Raw genomic sequence first — 13,085 nt, forward strand, 5'->3', positions numbered from 1 at the left:
ACGCTTGCAAATCATTGAATTTTATTACCAAAATCAGTGTTCGGTTCGAAATGTGTTTCGCGCTTTACGTCCGATTTATGGTCTACATAATCGATGAGGCTCATTTCTGGTTGAATGGCTACGTAAATAAGCAAAATTGCCGCATTTGGAGTGAAGAGCAACCAGAAGCCGTTCAAGAACTGCCCATGCATCCCGAAAAATGCACTGTTTGGTGTGGTTTGTACGCTGGTGGAATCATTGGACCGTATTTTTTCAAAGATGCTGTTGGACGCAACGTTACGGTGAATGGCGATCGCTATCGTTCGATGCTAACAAACTTTTTGTTGCCAAAAATGGAAGAACTGAACTTGGTTGACATGTGGTTTCAACAAGATGGCGCTACATGCCACACAGCTCGCGATTCTATGGCCATTTTGAGGGAAAACTTCGGAGAACAATTCATCTCAAGAAATGGACCGGTAAGTTGGCCACCAAGATCATGCGATTTGACGCCTTTAGACTTTTTTTGTGGGGCTACGTCAAGTCTAAAGTCTACAGAAATAAGCCAGCAACTATTCCAGCTTTGGAAGACAACATTTCCGAAGAAATTCGGGCTATTCCGGCCGAAATGCTCGAAAAAGTTGCCCAAAATTGGACTTTCCGAATGGACCACCTAAGACGCAGCCGCGGTCAACATTTAAATGAAATTATCTTCAAAAAGTAAATGTCATGGACCAATCTAACGTTTCAAATAAAGAACCGATGAGATTTTGCAAATTTTATGCGTTTTTTTTTTTTAAAAAGTTATCAAGCTCTTAACAAATCACCCTTTACAAATAAAAGATTTAAGCAACAAACATATATTGCTTAAACTATTCTTAACTGAATTCAATTCAAGAACATTATGATGAATGCATGATATGATACGACTCTGTATGGCGTTGTGCTTTGTACATATTGTAGTGTAAACACGCTCAAATCGAAAAATATATTAATGCATGGGTCGAGATGCGGCGCCGGTAGGCATTTGCCAAACCAACCAATAATTTCGTTTGAAATATAGTTGTTAAGAAATGGTACGGATAAAAGACAGGATAGGAAAACCTGAATGCCTTGTTATGTAGATTTGCAATAGGAAAATATATTCTGTCCCGTGTAAAATGCATGTAAACATAATTACAAGTTTATTTGTTCAATATTAGGCCAACATTTGTATGAGCAATTCACAATAGCAATTTATTGTGATTAATTCTTCGAAAGGTGACTGCGCACGGTAAATAAACAAAATAATTGTGAATGGACGTGAGTCCTCTAGGTATGTTCAGTTTTTACACCAAAACTCTAACTTAAAAGTGCAAAAATATACATGACGCCGATTATACGTTTATCAAAGTTTCCAAAAACTTTGCTAGATAAGTTATAAACCATCGACAGCGCACAATTTCATCTTTCAGAAATAATTGATTCAATAAGTGACCACAGTACCCAAGTAGTTAGAGGTTAGCTAAAATCAAAAATAAATCCTCCAAAACATAATAAAATTATATACTTTTGTTGCAAATTTTATTATAACTTGATAGGGAATGATCCAGTGCAACAGTTGTAAATGTTTATTTCCTGTAAAATGATGTATTAAAAGTAACTGTAAAAGATGGCTTATTTTACCGCGCCAAAATAAGCCATCTTTGCAAACATTATACCGGCCTTTAAGATGAAAGTAAAAACAATAAACTGTCATAAATTATTGCACTAGCAATCATTTATTTATTTGGTATTACATCTATCATAAGATATTTGTTTTTGTTTCAAGAATCTTTTGCTCTTGAACCATTTTCTTCCTTGAAATGATGCAGATATTCCATAGTATTTCATATAAAGGGTGATTCTTTTGAGGTTAGGATTTTCATGCAATAGTATTTGACAGATCACGTGGGATTTCAGACATGGTGTCAAAGAGAAAGATGCTCAGTATGCTTTGACATTTCATCATGAATAGACTTACTAACGAGCAACGCTTGCAAATCATTGAATTTTATTACCAAAATCAGTGTTCGGTTCGAAATGTGTTTCGCGCTTTACGTCCGATTTATGGTCTACATAATCGACCAAGTGAGCAAACAATTAATGCGATTGTGACCAAGTTTCGCACTCAGTTTACTTTATTGGACATTAAACCAACCACACGAATGCGTACAGTGCGTACAGAAGAGAATATTGCGTCTGTTTCTGAGAGTGTTGCTGAAGACCGTGAAATGTCGATTCGTCGCCGTTCGCAGCAATTGGGTTTGTGTTATTCGACCACATGGAAGATTTTACGCAAAGATCTTGGTGTAAAACCGTATAAAATACAGCTCGTGCAAGAACTGAAGCCGAACGATCTGCCACAACGTCGAATTTTCAGTGAATGGGCCCTAGAAAAGTTGGCAGAAAATCCGCTTTTTTATCGACAAATTTTGTTCAGCGATGAGGCTCATTTCTGGTTGAATGGCTACGTAAATAAGCAAAATTGCCGCATTTGGAGTGAAGAGCAACCAGAAGCCGTTCAAGAACTGCCCATGCATCCCGAAAAATGCACTGTTTGGTGTGGTTTGTACGCTGGTGGAATCATTGGACCGTATTTTTTCAAAGATGCTGTTGGACGCAACGTTACGGTGAATGGCGATCGCTATCGTTCGATGCTAACAAACTTTTTGTTGCCAAAAATGGAAGAACTGAACTTGGTTGACATGTGGTTTCAACAAGATGGCGCTACATGCCACACAGCTCGCGATTCTATGGCCATTTTGAGGGAAAACTTCGGAGAACAATTCATCTCAAGAAATGGACCGGTAAGTTGGCCACCAAGATCATGCGATTTGACGCCTTTAGACTATTTTTTGTGGGGCTACGTCAAGTCTAAAGTCTACAGAAATAAGCCAGCAACTATTCCAGCTTTGGAAGACAACATTTCCGAAGAAATTCGGGCTATTCCGGCCGAAATGCTCGAAAAAGTTGCCCAAAATTGGACTTTCCGAATGGACCACCTAAGACGCAGCCGCGGTCAACATTTAAATGAAATTATCTTCAAAAAGTAAATGTCATGGACCAATCTAACGTTTCAAATAAAGAACCGATGAGATTTTGCAAATTTTATGCGTTTTTTTTTTTTAAAAAGTTATCAAGCTCTTAACAAATCACCCTTTACTTTATATTCCATAGTATTTGATATACTCTGATATATAAATAAATATAAACATATAGTACTCACCTATGGATAATTTGTTGTTGTTTAGTTTTATTCCATAAAAGAGGATCCATTTCTAGCTGACAAGACAATTTCACTAGCCGGTTTTAATTTACTGCCATTTTTTAATTTTGGTGATGTCAAAACCAAAGTATCGATAGCACGTCGGGCTCTATCGAGAATTTCGGTCTGTTATCGATAGTAGCTCGATAGTGTCCATCCATCAATAGTGGTATCGATAGTTCTCCATCTCAAAGTGTCAGTTGTTGGTTGTTTTTTTAGACGATAGGAACGATTTTGATTTGTTGTTGTGGTCGTCGTCGGTGGCTGTTATTCAAAGGTGATAATAGAAAAATTTATGCAGAAATTTGCACTAACAATAAATTGGCTGAATTAAACAAACCTATTGAGATTCCCAGATTATCTCAAATTCGATCATAAACAAAACCAGAAAAAACTTCACTCAGGAACTTTTAACGAAATCAATTTGACATTCAATTATAGATTTTTAATTCAAATTCGAAAAGTGTGGTGTCTCTTTGACGGTAATTAAGTTAACGAATTCATAATGGTAAAAATGGTAACGTTGTTAATGATCCACGCACACCCGAAAATATCGTTGACCTTTATTTGACATTATCAAGAACGAACATTTTTGTAGAGATACAAACAAGCTCTTATGCTACGTTGGGTGTGTATATATGATTGAGAATGTTGAAAGTCCCAGAGGGAGGGTGGGTAAGACTAGTGCCGAATAAGTTCCTTCCTGAAAGTCAAGGTAACAAACTTTATTCATCCATTTGTTTACAAAATCACATTACTCAAATATATAATGTAACGGCATAAAAGGCAGAAAGGAATGACCAAAATAAAACAAAAACAAAAGCATCGAGAGAGCACTCATCTCCGTTGAATATAACATCAACATCCGCATGCATTTTTCACCACCATGTGTGGGGAGGACATCCAATTGATAGATGTCTTTATTTTGTTATGGCAAATATTCTCTATTGATACCGGCAAACGAGTTTACACCAGGGATGGGTAGTACTATAGAAAAGTTTTTTTTTCAAGTTTCATACTGGGAGTACCGAGTGATTTAGTACAATTTTTCGAACCACGCAATTTTATTCAATAATCTTCAAATTAATTTTTTGAGACACTGGAATATATTTAGAATACACATAAGAAACTTGATAACCATGGACCAGGAGAGGTGCTGGGTTCGCGTTAGCCCACTTTGGACCCTGTCCATAGGAGATAGTCTCAAATCCCAGTCAAAGGCCAGCCACCTATACGCTAATTTTCAAGGGACGATATCTCAAAAACTACATTTCCGACAAAATTTTTTAGTTAATATTTTCTCTTTAAAATGTACTATTAAACAAAACGCAAACATTTCACGAACACTTGCTACCAGAATTAACAAAAAACCCCCCAAAATACCGATTTTCAGGGGTCGATATATCAAAAACTTGACTTTGTATGAGAAAACATTGATTGCCAAAACGTTTTTCTATTTCTTGGCCAGAATTTCATTTAAATTTTAAAAAAGATAACAAAATGTGAATTGACTTGCCTTTCGGAATAGGGTAACCAAATCATTCTTTCGTTTGAAATGAAAGAAAGCTTTTGTATGAAACAGAGGAACAGGGCATTAGAAACACAAATAACATGATTTGTAGGAGAAAGGGAATTCTGATGCATATAGGCTCTTGGATAAAATAAACAAATTAAGTTCCCTTTTTGTAGACAACTGATTTAGTTCATTACATAAGGTATGTGAATAGAGATACAGAAACGTTTTTTTGATAAATATTGTGAAAGCTCAATAAAGCAAAGTTGAAATTGTAAGTAAATCGTAAGCTCCAAAATCTTGAGGTTTGCATGATTTTTTTGGATAATTTTTCCATGAAACCGCTCGAGATTGGAAACATATCCTCAAGCAATCATTAGCGTAGCTAGACAATTTTCCTAGGGGGGGCTATAGCCCCCCTAGCTAAAATTTATAGACTGAACTTATAGGTTCAATTAATGTTTTATTTCATAAAATTGAATAAAAAATTAGACATCAAAATAACTCGACAAACAATTTATAATAAAGCAACTAAAAGTAGTTCCACACTTTTCCCAGCAAAAAAATTGTGAGTTGTTCTAAAGGAACAACTTTAAAAGTACTTCCAAAAATGTCCTCAATTATTTTAACTACACAGGAAGTTTTTTACTTAATTTTTTTTTTTCATATTTTAATGTGTAATTTTTTGTTTTCTTTTTTTTCAAATAGTTTAAAAAAAGAGTAAGAATACATAATTTTGGAAATTATTCCAGGAAAACCGTTTCAAACAAGCGTCAGAATGCATTAAAAATCATAAAAACAATATAAAAATTATTTATTTGGGAAAACATTTTTTAATTCACATTCAAAACACTGAATTCGGATCTCACCTTAAGAAGTGATGCAAATTCATTGCAACGGTTGTTGAAACGGTGGACATTTGTCCTATGACAAGTTCATATTACATTCATTGCTTCTCCGCCAATTTTGCACCACTTCTAGACCAAAAAAGAACATTTTCACTACTTTTTTGGCAACGCTTTTTCGCAGCATTATTAAGATATTAATTTATGAAAGAATAGTTTTAATATCAATTACTATTTTTTTAATTAAATTGACTAAACTAAATCAATCATAAATTGACTAAACTAAATCAATCATAAGTTCAACCACAGCTTTATTTCATAAATATCTGACTTCAAACATTGCCATCGGCAACTGCTACCACAACCCAAGTAATTCGATTGTTCATGAAAGTCTTTAGCTGAAATTTGTGCGATTGTATATACTTGTTTAATTTTTATAAAAATTAAAAAAACTATTGACATTTATTGAAAAATGGTAAATCATAAATAGAGTTTCAAATTCTGGGGGGGGCTAAAATTTTTCTGGGGGGGTCTAATCCCCTCCCCAGAGGCCTTCCTACGCTTATGCAAGCAACTGGCCAGTGAGTGCAATTTGGTACGCGGACAAAAAATCTTCTTGAAAAAATTCTTTCTTGAAAACGCAATGGCCTTAATATGTAAAGGTCTGCCAGAACAAGTTAAAAGTCTATAAAATGGGAAAGACTCAAAAGTCTACTAACTGTAATAAAAGAATGCAGAGAAGTGATGCCCTGAAATATGCATTTTAGAGGTGGAATTATGTTTCGTTAAAGCAAAGCTTTATGAAGATACCCAATTTAATCAACATCCAGATCATCCAGACGCGTTACACAGAAGAAAAACTATCAAAATTTTTCCAATTTTAAATAATTGAATTGAATTAAATTTTTTTATTGAAACAAAAAGCAACCGCAAAATTAATTGTATCAATTTTTTTTAATTGTATCAATTGAAGTTTTAGTTGACTGTGGTGATTGAAGACATTTCAATTGAAAATTAATTAATTTGGTGATTGAAGACATAAAATACTTTTTTCTATGTATGCACATTCACGAGAGAAAATGTTTAATCACCCACGATAGGTGTGGTAGAAACACACGCGTACTCACAAACGCTCATGCACGAACAAAGTTTAAAATAACCATAATTCTCGTTAGACGTGAATTGCATGAATAAACATAATGTCGTATATATAATGAAAGTATTTTGTTCTTCTTTACGGAAGAAAGAATGACCTGCGAAAATAAAAGCAAAGCCATAAACAAACGTCATTAGATGGAATTGGGTAATCTGTCTTTTCGGCAATTATTTGTTTGTCATTTGGCAAAAGGCCTAAAAAATAATCAAGTGTGAGAAATGAATTGTTTTCTTTTTCGCCAACTTATGCGAAGAAAATCCCCCAATCTACGAAATGTTTTGTTCCAATGCAACTAAAAGAGCAATAAAAACATATTTTTTATTTTTTAAATTTATTTGCTTTGATTGGCTTAAAATTCGACACATAGAAGACTGTGGGTACTTAATTAATGGTTGTTTTCCGGTTGTATTTGCATCTCAATGTACCCAAATCGAAGGGACATTCATAGCAATTTTAGGCACCACTTACGAAGTTCTAAATCTCTAAACTGCTCTCAACTTAATATAACAGGTTTATACATTTTCGCTATTTTTTTTTAATTATCGTTCTAAAACGTGTTAGGATATTACTTTTTCGAAGAAATAATAATATTTCACCCTAAGGGATTTGCTTTACGGTCAGACAGTTTTCTTCCAAAGAACAATAAAAAAATTGTTTTGGCTAAAGACTAAACCATATGCAAATTTTAACATAATATTGTTTTTCACTGTACATTTTTTTTAATGATAAGAAATTTTCCTTTCAATAAAATGCATCTCTACGGCTTGTCGAACATTCAATAAGCATGTTACACACGACCCTTGTTATTGGGGATGAAGTTGTTATAAGATCCCACAATAACATAGAATACCACCCAATCTATGGTAAAGCAGCAGGTGCCGACATAATATAACATTCATGCTCGGATTAATTCTTTATCGTCTCCACGATCTCTAACACAAATAGTTTCTTCATTAGTAATCGGAATGTTTGTTGAGATCGTCAGTACTGGAACTATTATATTGGGGGAAAGATGTTTCGACGACAACTATCGTTCCGTTTTGAGGATAGTGATCAGAGTGCTTATGGATTAAGGGTGTCTACAAGAGAATCTGGTTGGCCTGCAATTATGAGTAATAAGTTTTATTCGTTTCCCATTTTAGATGAATCGTCGTTTTTCGCGTGTAGAGTCCGGTGTGGACTTGAAGGACTATTTTGATCGCGGTGATATTGCATCACGCGAGAATCGTTGGACTTTCGAAATCGCATGGGAGGTAGCTAATAAAGTTGGAGGCATTTACACAGTTATACGCTCAAAAGCTTATGTGTCCACAGAGGAAATGGGTGAACAATTATGCCTCATGGGCCCTTACAAGGAACATTGCGCCCGAACGGAAATGGAAGAAATAGAGTTTCCTCGTGGCAATCCACTTTTGGAGGCAGTAAACAATCTCCGCTCGAGAGGTTATAAAATACACACTGGTCGGTGGTTGGTCGATGGAAATCCACAGCTAATTTTATTTGATATCGGTTCAGGTGCCTGGAAATTAGATCAATTCAAATCGGAATTATGGGACAAATGTAGCGTCGGTATGGAGAAACAATTAAAAATTGCTGCATATATTTAACTCAATTGTATTAATTTTAGGGGTTCCACATCTGGATATCGAAACCAATGATGCTATTATATTAGGTTATATGATCGCCGAGTTTCTGGAAGAGGTATACGTTAAAAAATATTCTTGTTGTTTTCAAAATATATTAATTGGTTTTATATTTCTTAAAATTCAGTTCCGTAGGTGTGCTTCGGAGTATTCACAATCAAATGATTTGCAAGTGCCTCGTATTGTAGCACACTTCCATGAGTGGCAAGCCGGAGTTGGGCTAATCGCCCTAAGAACTAGACACGTCGAAATTTCGACAGTATTCACAACTCATGCCACTCTTTTAGGACGGTATCTGTGTGCTGGCAACACGGATTTCTATAATAACCTAGATAAATTTGCCGTCGATGAGGAGGCGGGTAAGAGGCAAATATATCATCGCTACTGTTTGGAACGTGCTGCTACTCACCTTGCTCATGTTTTCACAACGGTATCGGAAATTACTGGATATGAAGCCGAACACTTGTTGAAGCGCAAGCCTGACATAATCACACCGAACGGATTGAACGTAAAGAAATTCTCTGCGATTCACGAATTTCAAAATTTGCATGCCATGGCTAAAGAGAAAATCAACGAGTTTGTAAGAGGCCATTTCTATGGGTATGGTTAATGACATACATGATTAATTAACATCTATTATTTATACGATATTGCTTTCCAGACACATGGACTTTGATTTGGACAAGACTTTATATTTCTTCATTGCTGGCCGATATGAATTTGGCAACAAAGGCGCAGACATATTTATCGAATCCCTTGCTCGCTTAAATGCAATGTTGAAACACGAGAAACCAGATACAACTGTGGTGGCTTTCCTTATATTCCCCACAAAAACAAATAATTTTAATGTGGATTCCCTAAGGGGTCATGCTGTAGTGAAACAATTGCGAGACACTATCAATGGAGTACAACAAGGCATTGGAAAACGTTTATTCGATTCTTGCCTTAAGGGAAATATTCCCGGCCCTGATGAATTGCTTACTAAGGATGACCTGGTGAAAATTAAGAGGTGCATGTATGCCTTACAGAGGGACTCAATGCCTCCCGTTACCACTCACAATGTTGTAAGTCTTTTTCCAGTGTATAATTTTCGTACTAATAGCCTGTTTCTCTATATTGAACGAGCTCTGTCTATCGACTTTGTTGAAGAAATACAATTGATTTTGTTGATAAATTTAGCTGTTTGCTTCTATTTCGGTCGATCGTTTGTCATAGACAAACAGGCCGTGTGTTTCTGAAATACCACCTAATTAACACTGTTCCTAAAAATTTTTAGTTAAAATTGACTCGCAACGCAAATGTAATAAATTTACATTTTGTTAACTAACACTTAACGCCTAACGGAGTTACATAAAAATGACACTGACTGGAATTGTTCGAGTGGTGTCACGGCAAAACAATCAATTTGTGTGTGAAAACACGATTAATCAAAAAAGCATACTATAAAATTTAAAATAGATCTACCTTTACTAAGTGCTCCTTATCTGTTAAAGGGAATAAAATACTGCGATATTTGTCCAAGACCCTTATATATTTACTAATCAGGCGTGAATCTTTTAGGTTGACGATTGGAACGATCCCGTCTTAGGGGCTATTAGACGTTGCCAACTCTTCAATACTGTTCATGATCGGGTGAAAATGGTATTCCATCCTGAATTCCTTACGTCCACAAATCCATTATTCGGTATCGATTATGAAGAATTTGTTCGTGGTTGTCATTTAGGAGTTTTCCCCTCATATTACGAGCCATGGGGTTATACTCCAGCCGAGTGCACTGTCATGGGAATTCCTAGTGTTACTACAAATCTATCTGGTTTCGGTTGCTTTATGGAGGAACATATCAGCGACCCCAAATCATATGGTATTTATATTGTCGATCGTAGATATATTGGGCTCGAAAATAGTATCCAGCAACTATCGAACTTCATGATGGAATTTTCCCGCTTGAATAGGAGACAAAGAATTATACAGCGTAATAGGACAGAACGTCTCAGCGATCTACTTGATTGGAGAACTCTTGGCATTGTAAGTGATTGCGTGTGAGGGCAAACCTTGGATAAATGTCTCAATATTTTTTTATACTTGCAGTATTACAGACAAGCGCGAGTGAAGGCTTTACAAGCTGTGTACCCTGACTATGTTGACGAAAGTTCACTATACAGTTCCCGAAGTAACTTGAATTTTTCAAGACCTTTCAGTGAGCCTCCAAGCCCTTCATCTTCAAGTAGGTATCCCGAACCTTCGAATCAAGGCAATGTTTTTAGTTTTTACTTTACCTTCCGCTAGGACACACTACTCCTGCCCCTTCCGTACATGGTTCTGATGAAGAAGACTCCGTTGATGAGGAAACTGAACTTAAGGAATTGGGCATAAAATAGAACAATTACCCATCCAGCAGACTCACTGGCATCAGCGAGCAAGTTTTCATGGCCGATTGGAAAATTTGCAATGACAACAACTTTCGTAGACTACCCTTTGCCACACGTTATGCAATGTTTGACCTTTGTTCGGATGAATAAGGATCATAAAATTAGAGCGTACATAAACAACACAAACATAGTCATCATTAAATAAAAAACATATTGCAATGCTAATACAAGAGAATCAACAACTATTTAACTTAGAGTCCGTCAACACAAACCGTTTAGGGCTTCATTCTCTTATAGTGCATGGCAAGTTTCTCTATAGCTTTCAACTCATTTTTGTTTTATTATTTTGTTCTGTGTTGGTTTGAGTAGGAGAATTAAAAAGATAAGATTACAAACAAATATACATTGAAAAAATATATACATATAGAAAAAGGTTTTAAATAAATAGCTCACAAGATTGTCCACATAATTACTTCAATTAATTTATTTCACAAAGCCTGCAAGGCCACACATTATTTCACAATTATTGACGACGATTTCTGCGACTGTATTTCGATCTTGGAAATGAATGCCGGCGTCTCCGAACAACAGGTCCCGGAGCGAAATAGTCGTCATCGGGGTAGTTATATTCCTGGTAATCAATATTTTCGGGGTCTTCAGTTATGGGCGGAGAAACTGCATGACTTCCACTACCCACGGACTCCATCCAATTATCGCCTATAGTACCGTCTGTCTGCAAACTTTTTCTTGAGGTTTCTTTCCAGCCATTCGACTCGTAAAATTCTATTTCATCATTGGCGAAAACATGATCGTCTACTGGATATACTTCTCGCTGTGTAAAATAATCTGTAAACGCATTTGGGCCTCTATAGACATTGAAACAAGGATTACACTCATGTGGCACTCCATTATTCAATATAAAAGCATATGGCAATTGTAGGCACCAATTGCAAGATCCATAAAACTGTCGTTGTTGGGGGCAATTCACATAAGGCCATACTGGAATATAGTTGCACCTATGGCCTCCACCACTATGATATCGGATATGATTGTACGGAACGTATTTCACCGTTTGACGGCAATTATCTTCATTCATCGATTCGAAATAATCATCTATTGGCGGATCACAGACAGTAACAGTCTTAGCCATCATCACACGGCTCCGACATTGCTTTCCACAAACCCGATGGCGCTTATGATGGCAACGTGACGAAGTGGAAAATCTGTTCAAGTCGCAATTCTTTTTTCTCCTCACAATAATGCAGCATGGATCTGTGTTATTGTAACCCAATCCAAATTGACCCCCTGTCCTTGACACATTCTGATATAGATGCACAGTATTGGCACTATTGAGTGTAATGTTGCCACGACTGTTGTCAATAACATTCCGGATATGGTTTGTCAGTCGTATAATGTTTGTGGTATTCAAAGGTTTCGACACTCTAATCTGGGTATCGTTAACGCCCTGTATTACATGGTTTTCTATAGACAAAATTGGGCAAATGGGACATTGTTTAAGACATTCTGTCACATTGGACACGCCTTGACAAACTCTTTTACATTGTTCGTAATTTTGATCACAGTCCTGGTATTCTTTTAGAGTAGGCTCGTCATAATTCTGAAGTTGGGTCTCGATCACAATTGGATTAGTGGGTATTTTTATTTCGTTGGATATATTGCTACCATCAACGATTACTTCTCCATCAGCATGGTTCAGTGGAATTCCCAGTAACACTGTGATAAAGAGTACAACGGCGGATAACAAAGTCAATTCCTGAGATAAACAAAAAACAACTAATATGAGTCAACTATTCGAATAGAAAAGAAGTTAACATACACTTGGTCCCATTGAACATAAACGACCGAACCGCGAATGTCAAATGAATTACACGACTGTGGAAACCTAACTGAAAACTTAATTTGATAATCGATACTATTAATGTTCTAAAATGCAAGAGAATATGCCCTCACGTTATCACTAAAGATAATTTACGAATTTTTACACTATGCTACGTTTCTTGGAATTCCTTTGTTTATTGCCAACTCGAGTCGTATTTGACGAAAAAGTTACGATAAGGCCGTGATCAATAATTTTCTAGTAAATGATGTCATTAAAACCAAACCTCCATCGCTACAATGGTTATAAGAACTTTCAGATTCTTTTCATTTTTCTCTTAACCGCATAACGCATAATCTCATTTTCGATGAAAAAGGCGTTTTTGACGATTGGGAAATGATACATTTAAGTTAACTAATTCAACCATTTTATAATTTTTTGTTCTATACTAATTAAA

General features: G+C 35.9%; 2 protein-coding genes across 4 annotated transcripts; one reads left to right on the top strand and one right to left on the bottom strand.

Moving 5' to 3' along the window:
• Positions 1-3,441: 3,441 nt before the first annotated feature.
• On the top strand, positions 3,442-11,260 carry Glys (glycogen [starch] synthase). Of its 3 annotated transcripts, none has more exons than XM_075288716.1 (8): positions 3,442-3,542; positions 7,922-8,348; positions 8,407-8,480; positions 8,550-9,022; positions 9,084-9,486; positions 9,983-10,447; positions 10,511-10,646; positions 10,709-11,260. In XM_075288716.1, the coding sequence occupies exons 2-8, from the start codon at positions 7,922-7,924 to the stop codon at positions 10,798-10,800; spliced, it is 2,070 nt and encodes a 689-aa protein (XP_075144831.1). In that variant the 5' UTR covers positions 3,442-3,542; the 3' UTR covers positions 10,801-11,260. The 3 variants fall into 3 exon arrangements, with proteins under 3 accessions (XP_075144831.1, XP_075144832.1, XP_075144830.1); XM_075288717.1 differs by lacking the exon at positions 3,442-3,542 and adding an exon at positions 3,612-3,747; XM_075288715.1 differs by lacking the exon at positions 3,442-3,542 and adding an exon at positions 7,719-7,854.
• Positions 11,100-12,782, bottom strand: LOC142219941 (uncharacterized). The gene is made up of 2 exons (XM_075288719.1): positions 12,629-12,782; positions 11,100-12,565 (listed from the first exon to the last, which is right to left on the bottom strand). The coding sequence occupies exons 1-2, from the start codon at positions 12,638-12,640 to the stop codon at positions 11,315-11,317; spliced, it is 1,263 nt and encodes a 420-aa protein (XP_075144834.1). The 5' UTR covers positions 12,641-12,782; the 3' UTR covers positions 11,100-11,314.
• Between the last annotated feature and the right edge of the window lie 303 nt (positions 12,783-13,085).

The sequence above is a fragment of the Haematobia irritans genome, chromosome 1 (assembly GCF_050003625.1).
Source record: "Haematobia irritans isolate KBUSLIRL chromosome 1, ASM5000362v1, whole genome shotgun sequence".
Classification (NCBI taxonomy): Eukaryota; Metazoa; Arthropoda; class Insecta; order Diptera; family Muscidae; genus Haematobia; species Haematobia irritans.

What these genes read in the sequence shown, in the direction of transcription:
- Glys (XM_075288715.1), top strand. Translation starts at nt 7,792, where the DNA reads ATGTTTCGACGACAACTATCGTTCCGTTTTGAGGATAGTGATCAGAGT. An exon ending in ATTGGAGAACTCTTGGCATT is followed by an intron (nt 10,448 to 10,510) that starts GTAAGTGATTGC and finishes TTATACTTGCAG; the next exon opens with TATTACAGACAAGCGCGAGT. An exon ending in TCCAAGCCCTTCATCTTCAA is followed by an intron (nt 10,647 to 10,708) that starts GTAGGTATCCCG and finishes ACCTTCCGCTAG; the next exon opens with GACACACTACTCCTGCCCCT.